The 23,220-nt window shown below is 43.5% G+C and overlaps 1 protein-coding gene across 1 annotated transcript in view; it reads right to left on the reverse strand.

Moving 5' to 3' along the window:
• Nucleotides 1–23,220, reverse strand: part of rsrc1 (arginine/serine-rich coiled-coil 1) — a 322,249-nt gene that overhangs the window by 237,652 nt on the left and 61,377 nt on the right. The window contains exon 4 of the mRNA XM_080731516.1: nt 14,307–14,498. Coding sequence (XP_080587642.1) covers nt 14,307–14,498 — 192 coding nt within the window. The remainder of the gene's footprint in view (nt 1–14,306; nt 14,499–23,220) is intronic.

The raw sequence follows: 23,220 nt of genomic DNA on the forward strand, positions 1-23,220 counted from the left end.
GCTGTTTTTGGAGAAAAAGAAACTCCCTACTCTCCCTACCCCAATTCTGGCAATGCAAGACATTGAAGATTTTAATGCTTAGCAACAAATGTGTTAAGAAGACCTTGTGTCGAAATGTTAATCTAATAAAGCCTATCCTGTATGGGAGCTTTTTAATTATCAGTGTGCAGACTTTATTTGTTACATTGCCTGTTCCACTTTTGGTCCTGCACCTGTCCAGCCCATGTGCCAGATTTTATTGTGTATTTAACCCTATTAGTGCCAGCTTTCACCACTAGAGGGCGCCCAGTGGCCAAAGAATTCACCATAAAGATACACTGGTACATGCACAAGCCCTGCGCAGCCATGATGCACATGAACACTTTCCTCTGTTCATTTACAGGAACAGGATGAAGTTAGCTTGAAGTTAGCTATTGGCTACTAAAGCAATAAGCCACAAGAGGCGAGTGGTTACCGGGGGAGTATACACCGGCTGAGAGGCGTTGGGAAACACGAGGCGCAGCCGAGTGTTTCCGACCCTCTCAGCCGGTGTATACTACCCCGGTAACCACAAGCCTCGCGTGGCTTATTGCTTTTCTAAAACGGTCACAATAATTGCAACATGAAAATCATAGCATTGCATTATTTAAAGAAAAAAGTACACTTCTCCGCCACCAGGAAGAGACATTTCCTTGCGTTTACCAGTCACATCCAGGAATGGAACTTACGGAAGCCAGTGTGTGTTTACAAAGTCACGTCATTCTTTTTGCCCAAAAAAATAGGGAAACAACACTTGTGTTAGATCAGTCTCATGTTAAGAAGTTAAGAACCATATTCGATCCATACACATGTCTATTTTTATCCAGATTTAGCTGCTATGTGGGTGAACAAAACATCAAAAACGCTAGCATAGCAACCTAAGCTAAACAGCCGAGTGGTGCCTGGAGAATAGAGGGCGCTTGTTGCCTTTACAAGCCCCGCCCGGAGCCATTCAGTCACTGTCCTATGCATGTGGGCGGTGCTTAGAAGCACCCGCACGGCAGGATTTGAGAGGAAATCAAACGCTCGCTTCTCAAGTTCAGCCTCACGGCACAGTGGAAAGAAATAACGCACCTGGCTTTGATATAAACTGATTCAAGGTGTGGGTTACAGTCTCAGGTATACCATGGCAACCAGCCAATCAAAATCAAGGAATGGAACTAGCCGTTTTAGAACAAGCATTTTAGAAGCCCTATTTTCGGCGATTTAGCCATGATTAAACCTTGCACACCTCATGGATATGCATGGAACAGAGAAAATTAGCTCTAAAGATCCTGGATTGCATTGGAGTGGATGGTAAATATCGGTGGTGCGACGCTCTCGCGGGCCGTGTAAACAGAATATAGTGGGGCTCAAAAAAAAAGTAACTAAAAATGTATTTTTTTTTTTTTTTTACAAAAAAAAAATAAAAAAATGTAAAAGCCGAACTAGTTCGGGATAGGCACTCAGGACGTTAATACGGCCCAAATTATCCCAAACTAGTTCGGGATAGGCACTGTATGAGTTAACACACATGCACGCGCGCGCGCGCACACACACACACACACACACACACACACACACACACACACACACACACACACACACACACACACACACACACACACACACACACACACACACACACACACACACACACACACACACACACACACACACACACACACACACACACACACACACACACACACACGGCTTAAGTGGACAATGGAGCAAAACATATAGGCTAAAAAAAAAAAAAAAAAACAGAACAAAAGAACAAACATGGTTGTATGTGACACTAGTAAACACAGACCCAGAGAATTACACTGAGCAAAGATGACCTCTGACCCTAGAGATGAACCCGAGTAAACACTCTGTGTCTCTCTCTCTCTCTCTCACACACACACACACGCACGCACGCATGCACGCACACGCGCGCTAGCAGTCACTTAGCCTTTGCCATGGTGGGTGAAAGGCAACAAGATCTCTTAACAACGTCTCGTCTTTTTCAATAAATGTTGCATGAAAACACGCAGCCAGAGCAGCACGCTGCCTGCTGTCATACCAGAGCAGCACGCTAAATGTTTAATGACGACAACACCACGCACACACAGACACACGCACGCACACACACACACGCACACACACACAGACACACACACACACACAGAGTGTGTGTCAGCGTGCTCCTGTGAGGGGGGGGCCCTCTTTCATCCTGACAGACAGAAAAAAAGCCCCTTCCTTAACCCCCAAACCCCCCCCCCCCCCCCCACACACACACACACACACACACTGCACCCCTCTTCTGCAACCTGGATGTAAATGAGAGAAGGGAGCTGACAGTGTGCGTGCGTGCGTGCGTGCGTGCGTGCGTGCGTGCGTGCGTGCGTGCGTGCGTGCGTGGGTGCGTGCGTGGCAAAGGTGGGGATGGAGGGCTTGAATAAAGACTCCTCCTACACGGTTAAAAAGAGGAAGAGGAGATGGAACAAGAGTAGGGTTGGGACGTGATAAAAACCACTCACGATAATCGTATTGTGGAGATTTAATTTATGGTGATATCGTCCTCCGTCATGCACTGGGATCAATTCACCTTTTATTTGCAGAGCTGCATATCCAGTACCATTTAAACCCTCTATAATTGGTAAAAGGTACTTACACGTACTTGATAGTCTTTTTTTCACTCTCTATCAAACGCCTTTGCCAAAAAATAGCTGATCTAGCTTGTAGATCAGCTATTTTTTGGCAAATGTTCCACCCCAGGATAATGGTTATTTTGATTGTCGTGATAATATCGTAAATCGCGATTTATTTTGTCGCGATATAACTGTGATATAAAATGTTCATATCGTCCCGTGCCTAAACGAGAGGAGAGGAGAGGAGAGGAGAGGAGAGGAGAGGAGAGGTTTGTCAGAAAGACAGACAGAAGACAAGAAGACTGCATTGTTTTACAAGAGACTAAAACACTGTGTTCCTTCAAGCTGTCTTAGAGCTAAAGGCAGTGCTTGTCAGACTGAGAGGCAGCTCAGCTCCAGCTAGAAGTCACTGTTAGGTCTGATAGCATTTGGGGTGTGGATGGATCTGCTGCTGCACACCACAACTGGCCTGTCATTGAGTCAAAAGCTTAGAAAGAAAGACATTTTAACCACTTTCAGCCTGGCAAATCCATATTTTTAAGCAGAAACTTTCCAAAATGGCAATAAATATGTGAAAACCATACAACAGCACGCTATGAGCTTATAGATCAGCATTTTTATCCCCTTATTTTTAATTCAATTTGTCATATGAACAAGACTTAAAGGTCCATGAAACACAAAATCACTTTTTCTATAAATATATATTATATCAATGAGTCACTTGTGATAGGGAGCAGTGATATGGTTCAGTTTGCCTATAGCCTTGTGGATTCAGAGCTTTCTGCTGGTCTCTGCAGCTATTTCTGTTTATTTCCGGTTTCTAGAAGAAAAGAAAACTTTGGCGCCACTCATTAAATATTAGCAATCATTGTTCTAGAGTGCAATGTGACGTAGGCATATCTAATTAATATTAACGTTTGTTTAATATAGAGTTGTATCAAGGGGGGGCGTGGTTTCATTCTGCCCTTGTTGTGGCGTCTCGTTGTGTTGTTCAGAGCATAGACTGTAGGGCTGTCGCAGTGGGGCACTTGTTGATTAGATTCGGCAACTCCATGTTCTATAACCAGTTAAAATGGGCAAGTATTTTACAAACAAGCTGTCTGAGCTTTTTTCCATGGACACACTTTCTCCAGCTTTGGACTGTTTACCACGGAACCGAAGAAGAAGGGACGCTAAGCTATCGCCGATAGCTATTTTCTGTGTAGTGTGTGTGTGTGTGTGTGTGTGCGTCGTGACAGCGCGCACACACACACACACAACGTCCACACACGAAAAATAGCAGATCTACAAGCTCACACACACACACACACACACACACACACACACACACACACTAAAGCTAAAACGGGGGTCAGAGATAAAAGTAGAGAGAGATTCCTATCGGTTCTAAAGGATATTGAAGTCTTAATAAGAAAATAAAGACATATACAGTATGCTGCATGGCCTTCCATTCTCACTGTGTTACTTTTATTTGTTTGCACTGATATCCATCGGGGAAATAAAGGCAATGTGTAATAGCTGCAAATAAATATACAGTAGCCTTCCTTCCAAATAAATAACTGTCTTTGCTCATACTCTGTCTGTTATATTATGAATAAATCCTGCAGATGGACTGTTATGTAGACAAACTACCACTACTGAATATATGGAACTTTCATTCATTTGCTGGTAATAAATAAATAAAAAAAAGTACAGATTTTAGCCCAACGTGTGGAAACGTACTCAACATAATGACATTATACCTTCCTGTTCGATACTAGGGATGGGAGGATAATAGTTTATCGTGATAAAAAAAAACACTCAATAATCGTATCGTAGAGATTTCAATTTATCGTGAAATTATCCTTCGCCATGCACTGGGATCAATTCACCTTTTATTTGCCGAGCTGCATACCATTACCACCATAAACCCTCTATAATTGGAAAATGGACATGGAAGTAACGTACTTGATACTGTCTTTTTTTTCTCTTTGCCAAAAAACAACACGTCGCAACCATAGAGTTATAATAAGAATAGAGAGGACACCAGATATCCCCGCCCGTCCACTTGCATTGAGTTGCTCACCCAGCGCATGAGGCGTTTTCACCCCTTCTTCCAGGTAGTAAAACCGTGACGTAGTGGGGCCTTTGTGACGCATTTTGCGTCATAGTTTGTGTTCATGGACGCGCTGGGGCTCCAATTCATGAACGAGCTCTTCCGGTATGAACGCGCGTCAATACAAAGAAGGCTAGGTGCGCGTTCATGTTTCTGACCCCAAAACGGCCACCATGTCCATTGCGCTTCAGGGCTCCCCCAGGGTTCTGGGGGCTTGGTCGCAAGTTCGCAACGCACTGGGAGCATGTAGATCAGCTATTTTCTGGCAAATGTTCCACCCCAGGATAATGGGTGTTGGGGATATTTCGATTATCGCAATAATATCGTAAATTGCAATTCTTTGGTCACAATAATCGTGATATGAAACGTTCATATTGTCCCATACTTAGTTATAAGATTGAGCTACTGATTACCCAGGGTGTTTTAGTCCTTCTGTCTATTCAACTGTGCTCACTGACCTTGGAGAATCAACCATAACACATTCCAGACCGATTATGTTCTCGCAAATCCATCCAAGATTAATCGATGACCGTGATTAAAGATGACACTAGGGCTGTCACAATTATTACATAATCGTCTAATCGTGATTATTTGACATTATCGCAATTATTTTGTCATAATCGTCATAATCGTGAATGTTGAAAAATGTCCGAAATAGTGGAAATAGCAGATCTACAAGCTCACAACGCGTCGCGATGCGACGCGTTGTGAGCTTGTAGATCGGCTATTTCCACTATCAAAGTTATTTTTTAAGTAGTAAGTTGTCAAATACTGTATGTCAGTAATTTCTTTGTATATTTAGGTTATGTGTCATATCTACCATGTACAACTTCAAAGCCTAAAAGCCAAACAGAAATGTAATTATCAACGACAAAAACACAATTAAATTATTTGAGTGACAATTAATCGTCATGTAAAATGTCATATCGTGACAGCCCTAGATGACACCAATTCATCTACGGCTCTGTGTTGTCGTCGTAACAGATGGAGTGTATTCAGCGTTCGGGTGGCGCAGTGGCTAAATGCTTGCCCACCACCGAGGAGGTTGTGGGTTCGAATCCAGCGTAGTGGTGCATCCGGCTTTGCCGAGCGTCTACACACTTGGCCCGTGTTCGGGAGCTTATCATGCTTCTTATTGATGCTCTTTATAGGCCTCAGCCTGCGTTGCTGCCGTTTGCTTTCGATTGCTTAATTAACACGTTCATGCAGCTGTGTCAACGGTGACCCACACGCAGAACGACGTACCTCTCATCATCGTTGGCTGTAGAGGGGCTGTCCCTGCCTCTCACCAGTTTTAGTAGTCAAATTCTAATTCTATACAATGGAAAAGTGGCGTAGTAGTACTTAAAAATACCTATAATAGTTTAAAGGAGAATTCCGGGCGAGTGCTTTTTTTTTTACCGTAACCTGATGTTATTCCATCCATTAACCAGGCGCAGAGTCGAAAAGACAAGTCAATTTCTAGCGCATGTTAGCTCTGACCATGGGCCTTTTTTACAGCAGCTCATATTTGACAAAACTCTGGGGATACATCTCCGACATTGTGAAGGAGGCATGTAAACAAGAAAAAGGACTTGTCGAGCAATATAAATAAGCGATTTAGCGTAAAATCCCACCACTCACGGTCGGAGCAGCCGAGGACTCGAGAAAGAAAAAAAGAAAAACCCTCTACCGATCGTTTTGGGATATTATAATAACATCACATCAGATTGTAATAGAACGGCTAGTCCGGAATTCTCCTTTAAGACTTGTACCATGATGAGACATCCTGATAGCCGAGTGGTTTCAGGGTGAGCAATTCTTATTTTTATTTTTTTATGGTTTGGCGATATATTCAGGATCAGCTTTTAGGTATTCTGAGGAAGCACATCTCCCAACCAATAGGGACTCTGAATCCCATCCATCCATCCATCCATTTTCAACCGCCCAAAGACAGGTAGTGTATGCCCTTTTCAGGCCGTGACCCCCGAAATAATCATGTTTGAACTGGGGACCCCGTGTCAGGCCCTAAGGCCTGGGTTATTATTATTATTATGGGTATTTGGATTATTGATTAATAAGGTATTAAAGACTGCTGGTTGCCAACCACCTGTGATGCCCGAACATCGCGGGTGGAGGGAGAGGGAGGGTTTCGGGGCCCGCCGATCCCGGCCGCCACAGCAGACGGAGAAAACGGGGAGATGATGATGACGACGGTGACGTGATGACCGCGGAGCCGAGAGACGTCCCCGCCCCGCGGTGTGGCCATAAAAGCGCGCCCCTCACGCCACCGCATTGAGTGCCTGCTGCTAGCGTAGCCTCCCTGCTTTCTGCTGCCCATGCTGTCTTTTGTTTTGTGTTCTGGAGTTTGGATTTGGTTATAACCCTTCGGGAAGGTTATCTGGTTAAGTGTTGTACTTTTCGTTTCCTTTTCCGTAGCTTATTATTATTTTGTTTGCTTTGCTTTGTTTGGGTTAACTGGTGTTTTGTTTGAGCCATTTGTTTGGAGCATTATTTGTGTCACGGCGATGCCGTCGGCCGCTCACCGTTTGAGCTCATACTGTATATTCAACTAATCCTCTCCTCTGTACTATTATATCTCTTAAGTCTCGTAGTAATATTATATTGATTCTAGATACATGTGATACCAACTACATATATATATATATTTGCTACTACTTTTTGATATTTATATAAAGAAAATAGTATTTTTGTACCACACACTAAGCTATTGTAATAAATCTTTGTATTGTTGCAACCCGGTTTCAGTGTGATAATATGTATTGACCTGGTCCCTACACCCCGTCACCCTGACGAGCATTAAGAGTAGAGGAATTTTGTATAACACGGTTTTATTGTGGAAATAGCAGATCTACATGATCACAACGCCTCGCTGTGAGCATGTAGATCTGCTATTTTCACAATTTCTGCCTCTAATATTTGACAATTTGGCCAATGTCTAATTTATAATCTCAGAGGTATTAACAAAATCAATAACCAAAGACAATCCATAGCTTTTTTTTCCCCAGGACCTTCCAGGACCCTTGATCAATTCCAAAACCTTTCCAGTACTGGAAAAATATTTTTCTAATTTCAAAATATTTCCAGGAATTTCATGACCGCGGGAACCCTGGATATAGTCCTTCCATCTGGTCTTTGGGTCTGCCACGGGGTCTCCTCCTCCGTACATTAATCAGCTGATCTAAAAGGACAGGTGGCAGCTGGGGCGGAGGTGGAGGGAGAGCAGCGGTTTCATAGCAAGACAGCAGTGGTGAGGGCATCAGCAGCAGCGTGAGCAGCAGCAAAGGCAAGCAGGAATGATTAGTGCAAACTGCACTCATCAAAACCATGTCATTTCAAGGACCACACGTTTGGTATAAATGAGGCATGCATTCAATGACTACAACGTTCTACATGGTGAATCGGGTAGAAAGGGCATAAGTTCTTTTCATGTCCCTTGTACTTACTGTGCCAGTATTTATTTTCTTCCTTTTCTCTGTACTTATTTGTCCTGTTTCTGTTGTCATGGCTGCCAGTAGGGCTGTCACAATTATTACATAATCGTCTAATCGTGATTTTCTGACATAATCGTGATTATTTTTCATAATCGTCATAATCGTTTCCATGTTGAAAAATGTTCATAAATTTAAAACAAAAGTCAAAAATAGTGGAAATAGCCGATCTACAAGCTCACAACGCGTCGCCATGCGACGCGTTGTGAGCTTGTAGATCGGCTATTTCCAATGTTATTTTTTAAGTATAAAGTTGTCAAATATGTCAGTAATTTTTTTGTATATTTAGGTTATGTGTCATGATTGCCATGTGCAGCTTCAAAGCCTAAAAGCCAAACAGAAATGTAATTAACAACGTCAAAAACACAATTAAATCATTAATCGCCAATTATTTGAGTGACAATTAATCGTCATGTAAAATGTCATATCGTGACAGCCCTAGCTGCCAGTTCCCACTTGACATTGTGTGGGAGTCCTGACTGCTCCAGACCGTTCTGAATAACTGCTAGCTTGCATAACATCTTCAGACTAGGATTTAGGTGTAAGATCTGTAAAATGAGTTTTGGACCAAAGAGGATGATACGATCTCCCACCATGCAACTGTACACTGAACCGCGCCAATCTGGGCCTTTCCCCTTCGGTTTTAACCTTCTTCCAGGAGAAGGTCTTGGAATTCAATTTCCACATATCATTGAAGCTCCACTTCAGATTAAGGTATCTGAAACCACCACATATGTACAGCTCTCCATTGTAGGCAAAGGCTGCATGATTCTGACGTTGTTCTGGAAGAATCTGTCCAGAAGGAGTGCTCAGCCAACAGTTGGTCTCTGTGTCAAACACTCTGATGTTGTTTTCCTGGTACCCAATGCCCCCAAATACAAACATCTTTGTCCCGATGATGGTGGCAGAGTGGCATGATGAAATAGGAGGTGGAGTGCCTGTGGTGTTAATTAAAGACCACAACATTGTGCTGGTGTCCAACTTGTAGATGTCATTAGTGCATCCAGTCAGCTGGGGCCATCCTCCATGAATAAACATGATCTTCCCTAGGACACAGGCTGAGTGGCGATACCTCACCTCTGGAACAGTTCCAGAAAAGATTGGCTTGAACCATCTGTGAGTGTCGACATCAAATGCATAAAGAACGTTGTCAAAGTCCCCCCAGAGGTAAACCAAGTTGCTCTCCTCCACAGTTGTCTTACAATTCACCATCCCACCCCAGATGTAGATGATATCTTCTATTAGTACAGCTGTGTGTCCGTAGTGCATGGAAGGAACCTCAAGGGAACATTCACCTCTTCCAGTTTTCACTGGGGGCAACGTAATCCAGCACAAAGTCACTGTGTTGAAGACATGAACATCAATCTGATCCCGGTTGTTGTAGGCCTTCTTGTTGTAGAAGAACCCTCCAAATGAATACACCTTGTCCTCCACTGGCCCAGCAACACTACCAAAGAACAGGTGGTTTGTCTGAGGTCCTCTTTTCAGGGGCAATGTCCAGAAAACCATCTCTTCCTCAGTTACCCTGACTTTGTCAGTCTCTGTCAGTAGTCTCTGTCAGTATTAGTCAGTCTTTCTATGATCTCAACCCGATCTCTCAAATTTCCTCTCTGTATCGATGTGTGCAAGACCTTATGTAGGCTGACAAAGCTCTGGTCTGACGTTACAACACAAACTGATGTCATGCATGTGTGACAACGCTGATTTGCGCAGTGTTTTTATCTGCACATGTAGCAGGATGGGAGTTGCTCAAGGCCCGCTTGAAAGTCTTGAAAGCCTTAGCGGTCCACCCATCTGACCACTTAATATGTCAAACACCTTTTCTGGTGGTCTACCCCAGACTGTGCTCTCCAATTCCCAATTCCCATGGTGCAACCGGAAGTGACGTCATCCCCAAATCCTCCTTTCCGTCTGACTCAATCTATACTATAATTTTCCGAATGTCTGAGTGTCTGTCTGTCTGTAACAGCGTTTCTCCTCAGTGGCTGGAGCAATTGATCTGAAATCGCATCACCATTAGCATATGAACATACCTAACATAACTGTGAAGCCTGTTTGTCACTTTCACAAATCATATGCTGTATATTAGCATTTTTATGGTGTATCTACTATCTATTCTGCATCTAGCATGAGGCATATCTATTCTGCATCTAGCATGAGGCAACATGTTTAACCAGCTCTGTGTGTGTGTGTGTGTGTGTGTGTGTGTGTGTGTGTGTGTGTGTGTGTGTGTGTGTGTGTGTGTGTGTGTGTGTGTGTGGGCACGGGGGGGGGGGGGGGGGGGGGGGGGGTGTTGTCTGGCCCCCTCGGTACACAGTATCTCTGTAGCCATTAAACGGGTATTTCAAGCACCAGTTAAAGTTACTTTCCATCCCTCATATACTGTGTGCACAGTGCACCCCATAACCCACACACTGCACATCATTTCGGAGCTCATATCTTTTAACGGGTAAGGGCTAGTGTTATGAAATTTAGAAAAATCACACCGAATGTGAAGTGAGCGGTGGTCGTGCTTGCATAGCGTCTTCAGACTAGGATTTGAGTCTAGGATGTACAGGCTATGCTACACACAAACGTTTTACTATGGCAAAACGCTGAGGAAAAAGGCTACAGACACAGGTACAGGTACAGCCACTCTATGGAGCGGTTTACCACCGCTCAAAAAGGGATGTATCTCGGATTCTTCTCCCAGGTTGCATTTTTGGTCAAAAACAAGCCATTTTCTACAGACCGTAACTAAAGCACGGATGAATTTTTCTTCTCCGGTTCTGAAATGCAATGATATTAAGTTTATAAAAATATATGAATTTATTAGTAGTTCACCCCCCAAATGACTTATTTCCTATCTTTTACTCACATCATGGAGACTTGAGTTCAATAATATTTTGTTTTTGTTTTTGTCGCATTCCTAAGACAATAATTTGATTATAATAAATGTACCCCCATTGATTCCGGAAGGAGACCCAAATGCATGGGTCTCCATCCGGAATCAATGGGCCTACAAAGCTTCTCCTCAAATTATTGTCTTAGGAATGCGACAAAAACAAACAAAAAAATATTGAACTCAAGTCTCCATGGGGTGAGTAATCGATACGAAAAAAGTCATTTTGGGGGTGAACTACTCCTTTAAACGGCAATGTATAATTAAAAACCATTAGGCCTAAATAAAGCCCAGCCCTAGACCATGTCCATATTATTGATGCAGTCTGTCCAAAGAGCTAAGGTGTCCGACCGGATCTCCGGTAGCACATTACCACTCTCCACTGTCAGACACCCAACACATCTGCAGCATTCAATATGACAGACAAACAATTGGCCCACAATCACATTACGGTGGCCACCAATCGCATTAGAGCTGGCCGCAACGGGGGACGGGAGTTAAGAGCTTCTATTCTGGATAGCGACAGTGTGAGAGAGACCTCTAAGGTAGTTAGAACAGCTCTGGGAGGCTTACCGGTCGGAACCTGTTGTTCGTGTATTATTACAGCCTTGGACAACAGTGAGGTCACCAGCAGGGACGTGCTGGGCCCCTGATTCAGCCTGGGAAAAAGAGTCGTAGAGGCCCTCATTGCACACTATAGAGAGATCTCTCTCTATAGCGCTGCTGCTACTCAAAGATTTGTGACAAAGTGACAAGCCAGTGGGCCAATTACATGAGTTATATTTTGTCGTTGTCGGGTGGAAACGTTGTATGTCCAAAACCGTTTGTTTTGTATTTATCATTTTAAAAATGATTTAAACTAGTGAAAACAGCCGATCTACAAGCACACAACGCCTCGCACCGCGAGGCGTTGTGTGCTTGTATATCTGCTGTTTTCACTACTTTTGTGCGAAGGCCTTGTATGATGAAGGAGGGCTTTGCCTTGCGAAAAATTTTACACATTTGAAACTTGGAGATATGAGGTTTCTGCAGGACAGTGACGATTTACTTTGTTGGCCGCCCAGCCCCCAAAATTGAACATTTATTTTATTTTTTTCCTAATGGCTGGCCTGGACCGGCCGGGAATGAACCGGCCGTTCGGGAGTTGTCCCGCTTTTCCCAATGGCCAGCACGTCCCTGGTCACCAGACATTCTTTCGCCAACATTTCCCCACCTGCATAAGTCCATATTGTTTCGTTGTTTATTCTTAGGCCGGCGCAGAGTCAGTGGAGATTCATACGGATCGGATTATGTTTTCCAGACATATTGCACCTGGGCCGGCAGGGTGAAGAAGAACGGATAAAGCCATCGAGTGACCATCAAGCGGTGAGAGAACGGTCCCCATCATCGTCGACATCGCTCCTTCTCATCATTAGAGCGTCTCTTCTCACAACAGGGAACGATGCCACACCGTGACACAAAACAGGCCTGACGCCGTGTTCACACTAGCAGCGACAAAGCGATGGAAGCCAAGCAACATGAATATACAGTACAAACTGATGCCACACACTTGTCGCTGCGTTACAAAGCTACAAAAGCTACAAAAGCTATGAGACAGTTGAGCTGGTTTGAACTTTTTCGCAGTACTTCAATGATGCTGTGAATTGGAAATCAATCATACTGTATGTTTTTGTTTCACCATTTCCACTCACCTTTCCACACAATTCCTGCTTGTAATAGTCACTAATTATTCAGTTGCCTGGCTCTTTTACACCCATAGCCTTTAGTTTAGTATACTAGTAAGACGCCTCAGGGCGACACCTCAGGACAGACTTCGCCCTAAAGGGCGAGGTCCCGCCATGTCTTGCCAATCTGGCCAGTGATGTATATCGGACCAGTTACCCATATACTGTATGGAGACTCCTGGTACCCATATATGGAGATCCATGTACTGTATATGGATATATGCTGTGAGACCCCAAACATGCTTACTCAGTTATTTGTTATGTGAAAATCCTATGATCACATCTGACATCACACATACAATCCCTTTTATGCCCATACATGTATATCTCTGTCTGTAGAACCAGCCACACAGATATGGGCTGTCTTGGCCATTTGTCTTGGCTATATGGATTCTGTTAGTGTGGTATGGGGCTGATGTGGCCTCCATATATGGACATTCCCATATGAAGTCCTGTTAGATATGGGCTTAATATTGATGACATCAGGGATCTCCATGTATGGGCAAAAAAAGGGATTCTGTTAGTGTGGTTCCCCTGACATCACAGTGAAGTCAGAGTGTGATGTCAGAGCGGCAAACCCATTCTGTTAGAGTGGTTCCCCTGACATCATAGTGATGTCACAGTGATGTGTCAGGGGAACCACAGTGTCAGGCGTTATAGACAGAGATACGGACAAAGCTGTGTCCGTTCACGCACTAAACTGCGACCTACGGTCGCAATTAGCACATTGTAATATGAAATAGAAATAATGCATATCAAAAGGAAACAAGTTATTGTGCAAGAAAAGGCTTTAAAAAGGCGAATGGGCAACAGTCTAGCTGAGCACACTTGGGTGGTGTTGTAGTCTTTGTCGGGGCTGGTGTGTGAATGCAGCATTAGTGTCAGACTGCACTGGGAATAAAGAACAAGGGAGAGAGGTTGACAGAAGATGGATGGAGAGATGGACAGATGGTGGATTGATGGATGGAGGGACAGAGGAGCAGAGACCACGTTTCCTTTAACTCCACATTCATACTTGGACTTTACTCCTTTTGTGCCTCTGTGTAGCCCTACGCAATTTGATGACTTCAGGACGTCGGAGGTATTAATGTTTGTGTGTGCGTGCGTCCAGGCACGTGCACACATAGACAACAAAGGGGGCTCAAGCCCCTGCCCTTTTACCTGTCTGTAAAAAGTGCCCTCTCCAGACGATGAATGCAGTTTTTACTATGGTGAAAGAAATTCAAATGCCCCTCTTTCCATGCCATACAGCATCTTACGCTGAAAGAATTGCCCTCTCTGTGTAGAAATGATGTGTATGAGTGGTTAGCAGACCTCCAAGCTCACAGTGATCTTGGAGGTCTGCTATTTTCGATATTTCTACCAAAGGCCCTTTTAGAACATTCTCTGCACGTCCCTGCATGCGTGCGTCTGTGGTGAAGTGAAGTATGTGTGAAGTGTGTATAAACGCCCAGACATACACCCCTCTCCCTTGTTACTTACGCTTTCTTCTCTGCTCTGTCCTTGTCTTTGCTCTGGTCCTTGCTGTCCTGGTCCCGTCCTCCTCGCTCCTTGTCCTTGCCTCTCTCTCGGTCCTTGTCGCGGGCCTTGTGGCCTCGCCGGCCGCGGTCTCTCTCCCTGCTGTGGCTCCTCTTGCGGCTGTGGCTGCGGTTGCGTCTGCTCCGAGAGGGAGACCTGGAAGTCACCGTGACAAGAAAGACATGCATCAGTGAAATGGCACATTACCGGGGAGGTGTTAACTACCGAATGTAAGAAAGAATACACTGCCCTGCTAAGCCAAAGTGTAGTAACTACATATTTGGACACACAGACTTATGTGTGTCCCCCAAATTTGTGTAACCCAAAGGTCAAATTAGCCTTCGTGATTAATTTTGGGGGATGAATAGGTACCTCAAGAACAGATATACAATTACTCACAATGTGGTTCTAAGTGTTTGGCTGTCCAGCGGAAACACTTTTAAACCTTTTTATCGGTTACATTATTTGCGTTGTTACAGCACTTTGGCTTTGTACAGAGTTGATTTGATTTGACAACTTAAAAATTAGATTGTTTCATTCTACATCATTGATAAAACTACACAACAAGCAGCGGCTGTTCTGTCTGAGTCAGAAGATACCTTGATGACAAATGTTTTCTGTTTTAGTTTGCAGTTTTCAATGACTTGTTGGATTTATAGCTTCAATCTCAAAACCAGAAATAAACTGAACGCTATCAGTGACCAGTGCACTCCACCCTCAGGGTCAGATTACCCAAGATAAAAATCCCCTCAGCTATCAAACTGCTAAATAGATTACCAGGCAAGAGAATACTTTATGCACCACATATTTCCCATAGAACTTCACTTCAGTAGCCACACAGAAGTGTTACACATATATAATAGCCGGGGAGCCACTGGGCCAAAATGAGAGAGGACCTGTGATGTCATGACATACTCCAAATTTTTGTTTGTCCTATTAATTTGGTCAATAAGGTACACAGAATGAGAGGCCTGCTCTGCCGGAAATCCTGCGAAAAAAAGTTTCCCATTGACTTCACTATACTCGAAAAAAACACACCAAAAAAAGTAGCATTTGAGGGGTCAAACTAAGGGTTCTTCATGATTCTGAATCCATTGCAAGCATTTGTTTTGCATGAAAAACATTCCTTGGGCTAGATTTCAGCCTCTCAAACCTGTGAAACGTGATGAGTCATCACTTTTCACCGTTATTTTGGTCCGTTTTCTAGCCCAAGGAATGTTTTTCATGCAAAACAAATGCTTGCAATGGATTCAGAATCATCAAGAATCCCTAGTTTGACCCCTCACATGCTACTTAAAGCATATTTTTTTTGGTGTGTTTCTTTCCTTTATATTGAAGTCGATGGAGTGAATATACAAATGGCCATAACTTTTTTTCGCAGGATTTCCGGCAGAGCAGGCCTCTCATTCTGTGGACCTTGATGACCAAATTAATAGAAAAAACAAAAATTAAAAGTATGTCATGACATCACAGGTAACATCCTATTCTTTGAGCTTTTGGGCCTGTGGCTCCCCGGCTATAATGAGTTGGGTATGAATGCATACGTTTATGCATATATTTGGATTGTGTGTTCTTTCTGTTGGTTCCAACTAAAACTGTATTTCTATTCCTTGTTGTCTGTATTATGTTGTGTTGCTGCAAACTAATTACCCTCTGGGCCTACAATAAAGAGAGAACTGAACAACTTAACAGTTCATTCACTTTCTTCCTCATTCATAAACTAATAAAATATAATATATATTTTTTTTAGTCAATCAATTTTTATTCAAATAAAATACTGCTGCAGCGGTGTTTAGAATATCACGCTCATAGCTACGTGAGTCTGAGTCTGTGTTTAAGCTGAATTCAAGATTTCCTATTTTTATACTCCAATTTTATGGCAATTCGGGACATATTTCTCAGCGTGAGAATGTTGTGTGGCCTGCCACACTCTGAAATATGTCTTATGGATCGGGACAAGCTCAAATAAACAATCTGCAGTATGCGCCCACCACACAGCCCGGCTCCATTTCACTACCCTTTTATTTATTTATTATTATATTTTATTTGTGATCTTTATGACATTGTAGATTAGTTTCCTGGTCCTGTAGTGTCTGGCTTTAGGACTGGGAACTGTAGCAAGCCAGGGCGGGATGACATTTATGGTTCAAGGGCTGGACTGGGCGCGAAGGTCTGGCCCAGGCCCAGACCACCACCCACCCACCAGTATCTAGCAGTGGTTCCCAAACTGGGGATTGGGACCCCCAAAGGGTGTCCCCCAAATTACTTTTAGAGGGTATCTGCAGTGCGAGGCGTTGTGAGCTTGTAATTCGGCAATCAATATTTATCTGTGGAACCGCAGTTCAAATATGATTCTTTTTGGGGGGCCTGTAAAGTTTGAGAATCCTTGATCTACAGGTTGTAAGATGCACGCGCGCGCGTGTGTGTGTGTGTGTGTGTGTGTGTGTGTGTGTGTGTGTGTGTGTGTGTAGAGCAGATAGACAGACAGCTGGATATTCCCCTATCATTTATTGTTGTTTATCATATTAATAATCTGCTGCAATGTCAATGGAGCCGTACAAAAGTCATTTTGACTAATATTACGTACCAGTAACAATAAGAACATTACACCTTTACCTTGAAGTGATCATAAATCATAATCCCAATGCTTGAACTAAAGCCCAGCCACTGAAATCTGATCCACATATCGCTAATTATTTGACAATTTTAACAAAAATGGTTTTGTTAAAAAAGTTTCAACTTGGTGTGCCTGCCTATTTGGGGAATCCCGTTATACTGCAGGTGGGGGAGGAAAAAAATAATATTTCAAAATAGCTCATTTACAACTACAAGCACACAACACATTGGCTTGCTGACACGTTGTGAGCTTGTAGATAAGCTGTCTGTGAAGAATGTGTATATTGTTTCTATCTATCAAAACGTTTTGGTGTTTTTGTATTTATTTCATTTTTTTTAATATGATTAGAAGAACTTTTTCTAAAATTGGGACATCATTCAGGCTCTAGCTTGAAATGAATACACCTAGTGGTAGTCTCACAGATGCACGCGCGCGCACACACACACACACACACACACACACACACACACACACACACACACACACACACACACACACACACACACACACACACACACACACACACACACACACACACACACACACACACACACAGGGTATAGATGTGGCCAATTAGAACCAGGCTGTGAGAACAGTATTGATCCTGACACTGGCCCTCTGGTCATAAGGTGATTTACACTGTGAGATTTACACCATTACTTATAACACACACGCACGCACGCACGCACGCACACACACACACACACACACACACGGAACGTGTGTTGTCATTTCTACATACAATGGCACAAATTAAAAATACAATAACGACACATAATCGGTTCATACCTAGTATTAATTTGGACAAGACACCTTAAATCATACAGACCGTGATGTGTGTGTGTGTGTGTGTGTGTGTGTGTGTGTGTGTGTGTGTGTGTGTGTGTGTGTCTGTGTGTGTGTCTGTGTGTGTGTCTGTGTGTGTGTGTGTGTGTGTGTGTGTGTGTGTGTGTGCGTACGTGAGAGAGTGAGGATGAGAGAGAGAAAGTGTGTGTGTGTGTGTGTGTGTGTGTGTGTGTGTGTGTGTGTGTGTGTGTGTGTGTGTGTGTGCGCGTGTGTGTGTGTACGTGTGCGTGCGCGCGTGCGATGCGTGCCGATAGAGAGAGAGAGAGAGAGAGAGAGAGACAGTGATGTGAGAGCCCCAGTAGGTTATCACTAGAGACACAGTTATTCTCCATCATCTATCACTTTATTGATTTGTCTATAAAAACAGTCAAACCTGCTGTCCGGAAGCTTTATCTACACCCCCCCCCCCCCCCCCCCCCCCCCACCCCCCCCCCCCCCCCCCCCCCTTTATTAGTTTGCAGTTTGGGACGTCCAAAAGCTGTCTCTCTCCCCTGACGGAAAACTAATCATCTTCCTCCGACGCCCTGTCACACAGCACAACGGACAACAAACACAACTGACAACTGTTGAAATCAGTTAGGGGCTGCAGGTGCCAGGTGGCTACTCTGATGATCACACAGCACAGGGAGGGCACTATTTCAACTACACTTTTATTCCACATGCACGGAATAAAGCTAACTGATAGGGCTGTCACAATTATTACATAATCGTCTAATCGCAATTATTTGAGGAAATCGCAATTATTTTGCACAATCGTCATAATCGTTTCCACGTTGAGAAATGTTAATATAGTTTCAAACGCTTCAAGAAGTAGTGGAAATAGCAGATCTACAAGCTCACAACGCGTCGCGAATCGGGCTTACTCTAAGTGGTTAATTTTGTATCCAAAATCTAAATCTGCAAAGTAACTAGTAACTAAAAGTTACCAATTGTAGGGGTCAGGGAATAAAATAAAATACATGTGCCTATGAGATATACTGGAAATAAAGGGAATTAAAAATAAATAATAATAATCCAAAGATTTAAATCTAAAGAAAATTAAAAGTATCCCAAAACTATGTGAAAATCTTGCGTAAATGTACTTGAGAAAGTTACTTTCCAGCACTGCACTCTCCCCAGTGGAACTGGTCTGGATGGTAACCGGACTGCTCGTCTTAAAACAGGCTCACCCCAATTTATGTTCCTCGTTGGGTCGGTTCTGGTATTTATGTATTTGTTTTACTGAATATAAGGTTAGAAATAACTTTAGGGTTATGCATAGTTTTACTGAGGTTAAGATTAGGAAGAGGGTTAGGTTTTTTAACCGTTTAGGCATAGTTTACCGAGGTTACGTTTAGGAATACCAGGCAGCCAGAGACCATTCTACCGCTCCGCCAGATAGAAGCCCGGGGCGACTGTGTTTTAGGGCGAGCTTTCTGGTATTGGTCTGGACCAGGGACGTGCTGTCCATTGGGAAAAGCGGGACAACTCCCGAACGGCCGGTTCATTCCCGGTTCATGCCGACCATTAGGAAAAAAATAAAAATAAAATGTCGGCCTTCGTTCCATTTTGGGGGCTGGGCGGCCAACAAAGTAAATAGTCACTGTCGGGCAGAAACCTCGTATCTCCAAGTTTCAAATTTGTAGATTTTTTCGCAAAGCAAAGCCTTGCTTCATCATACAAGGCCGTCGCACAAAAGTAGTGAAAACAGCAGATCTACAAGCACACAACGCCTCGCGGTGACACCTCGCACCGCGAGGCGTCGTGTGCTTGTAGATCGGCTGTTTTCACTAGTTTAAATCATTTTTAAAATGATAAATACAAAACAAACATGGACATGTACAAGGTTTCCACCCGACAATGACGAAATATAACTCATGTAATTGGCCCACTGGCTTGTCACTTGTCATGATCTGAAATGGCAAATCTTTGAGTAGCAGCTGCGCTATAGAGAGGGAGCTCTCTCTATAGCGCGCAATGAGGGCCTCTCCAACTCTTTTTCCCGGGATGAATCAGGGGCCCAGCACGTCCCTGGTCTGGACATGTGGCACTCTGAAACCACAGGGAGAGCTGCTGCTCCTGGTGTACCATCATCTCTGAAATGACTTATCATGAAAGGTTCTTTTCACTTGACATGACAGCTGTCTTCTGCAGAAAATTATGTTCGGCTTTGTGTGTTTGCTTGAGGTTAACCACTTCAGCCTGGGCTGATTTTGTAGCGTGTTTCCAGTTCAGGTTAAAAAGAATTACAGCAGATTAAAATCATGGCAGGCTAGAATGTAACGCAGCTCAACTGAATGGTAACAGGAAGAGTGGGCACTAAGGAACGGTGGGCACCTCAAAGTCAAATTGGCTATTGGCCATCCTATTATCAAAATTAACAAAACTCAGGAATTTTCTCTCTTCAGTGGGTTGACCAATCGATTTGAAATTGAACATAGAACGATGGCATGTGCAAGGGAGTGAAGACGCCGATTCGTCAGCTGGCATTTTGACCATGATCCATGGGATCTGTAGTCTCAAAGCCTGTGGCTGGAAATGCAAGTTATTATGGAACTAGTTTGGGGGGAAATGAGAACATTTTAGAGAACACTTTAGCCGATAACAATATGAATGCCGTTGCTGTCGGACAGTACACCCGATATCTCCATATTTTAATGTTTTTTTTTTCCTGTAAATTAACTCATACAGTGCCAAACGACTTTCAGATCAACTATCTCACTATGGACTTCCCTGCCAGACGACTTTGGCGACTTTTACTTAGAAAAAAAAACATTTTTTTTTCTTTTTTATTTAAAAAAAATATACATATATTTTTTATTTTTTTGGACCCCATTAAATCTAGTAAACATGATTTCAATCGCGATTTTGCATGTTCCACCCCCCATACAACCCCATCTTTCATACAGGGCAGCCATCTCCTTACATAATATAAAACATAATGGCTATTATCTCAAGAATGCCTGAACGGATTTCCAATCTTTTTTTTTTGTGCAGATTTTTGCTATTTCTTCATTTGAATCCAGAAAAGTACGATTTCTTTTGGACATACAGTATGAGGTTTTGCCACCTGACCACTCTGGTGGTCAGTGATGATACGGATCTGTGCGAACCCGTGGCGTGCGGGCCGCGGCTACACAAACCCACTGGCGTTTATTTAGGGTGGGGGATGGAGGCTCTGATAAGTGTGACAACATCCATCCATGGCTGGCCCAGACAGACACGGACGACAGGCCTTGTTGGTATGAGCCAGCCAGCGTAGCGTATGTCTATGTGTGCTGCCTGCTGACAGACAGCGTGTGCATATGTTTGCAATCAACACTACATGTGTGCAGAAATAGGAGACACAGTCACTGCAGCGTTCCAGGCCCTGGCCTTATACTTGTAGCCAAAGCGACTTGTGGCCAGGAGCGGCCAGGGACGTGCTGGGCCCCTGATTCAGCCCGGGAAAAAAAGAGTTGGAGAGGCCCCTCGTTTCGCGCTATAGAGAGAGATCTCTCTCTATAGCGCTGCTGCTGCTACTCAAAGATTTGCCATTTCAGATCATGGCAAGTGACAAGCCAGCAGTGGGCCAATTACATGAGTTATATTTTGTCGTTGTCGGGTGGAAACCTTGTATGTCCAAAACCGTTTGTTTTGTATTTATCATTTTAAAAATGATTTAAACTAGTGAAAACAGCCGATCTACAAGCACACAACGCCTCGCACCGCGAGGCGTTGTGTGCTTGTAGATCTGCTGTTTTCACTACTTTTGTGCGACGACCTTATATGATGAAGCAGGGCTTTGCTTTGCGAAAAAATGTATACATTTGAAACTTTGAGATACAAGGTTTCTGCCCGACAGTGACGATTTACTTTGTTGGCCGCCCAGCCCCCAAAATGGAACGAAGGCCGACATTTATTTTTTATTTTTTTCCTAATGGCCGGCCTGGACCGGCCGGGAATAAACCGGCCGTTCGGGAGTTGTCCCGCTTTTCCCAATGGCCAGCACGTCCCTGGGAGCAGCAGATGTAATAAACACAGCCTCCATCTCTCTCTCTCTCTCTCTCTCACTCTCTCTCTCTCTCTGTCTCTCTCAGAAAGATAGAGAGAAAAACAGTGCACTTCTGCAGGCGGGGGGGGGTGTGCAACTGTGCAAGGCAAATTAAATTTACTGTAGTTAATAGAGTGAGGTCTATGCTGCTAGATGTCAATTTCCTGACCAAGTCCTTCCCCTTGGAGAATGATTAGCTAATTTGAGGCAAGCGGATAAATGTAGCCTTAATGCGGGGACACCAACCCAACACAAGATAAACAGACACAGACAGTCGCACCCCATGCCAAGTCCTCTCTCGCTGCTTTACATTTTCCGCGCCGCCTTATTATCTCGGGAGGGGAAAAATGGGTCCCCCTATGGCCTAAACATATTTTCATTTCTATTAAAAGGGGCCTTCGTCCGACCCCCCCCCCCCCCTCCCCCCTCTTCCTCCACCAGCGCCTTCCCGCCCTCCCTCCCTCCGTCCCTCCGTTCGCTTTCCCAATCCATTAAATCGTAGCGCCGCGATTGGCCGGGGCCAACATTTTCGCCGGCGGAATTATCAATAGAGTAATTACGCTGCATGTTGGGTATAGCCGGGGCTGAAGGCTTATCGGCCCGCTGGCCCCCCAGTGTGCGGCGGGATATGATCCCCCTCGCCGCGGACCTATTGGGGTAATTATGCCATAAAGACCGGGAACGCCGTTATTATTCTAATAACCGTTATTTTTGTAATACCTTTTCTATTCAAAAATAGCAGATATACAAGCTCATAGCGCGGCACCGAGTGCCGCGCTATGAGCTTGTAGATCTGCTATTTTTGAAGTTTTGTGCATTTCTTTGAATATATGTGTTTTTAAAGCATTTTTTTTTACTCAAACTCATGAAAAGGTTTCAGAACCACTGATCATAGAAACATAAGTTTTTTTGTTTTTAGAAGACATTTTTATGTATTTTTTTTAAAGGAGCTATAGTCAAAATTTTCTTGAAAATGGGCGCTAAAATAAAAATCATGTTTGAAAATATTTTATAAAAAAGATTAAGCTTCATATTGTGTGTTTCTATTCAAAAATGACCACAAAAAGCGTAAAATAATGATAAAATAATCATTTTGGCCAGGCATTGTCAGGCTGACTTTGTTTACATCCCTCTTCTATTCTATTATATGGATTGATAAGGAAGTCAGTCAGTCTGACTATGGCCAAAATGATTATTTTATGTTTTTTTGTGGTCATCTTTGAATAGAAACACATATATGAAGCTTAATCTTTTTTATAAAATATTTTCGACATTATTTTTATTTTAGCATCCGTTTTTCAAGAATAAGTTGACTAATAGCTCCTTTAAGGTCCTAATGGGTTATGTGGCCGGGTGTGAAGCTGGATGATGTGTTGCCCTTATCTGTCTGTATTCTATTTCTG

This window comes from Nannobrachium achirus (assembly GCF_963921795.1).
Source record: "Nannobrachium achirus genome assembly, chromosome: 8".
Lineage (NCBI taxonomy): Eukaryota > Metazoa > Chordata > Actinopteri > Myctophiformes > Myctophidae > Nannobrachium > Nannobrachium achirus.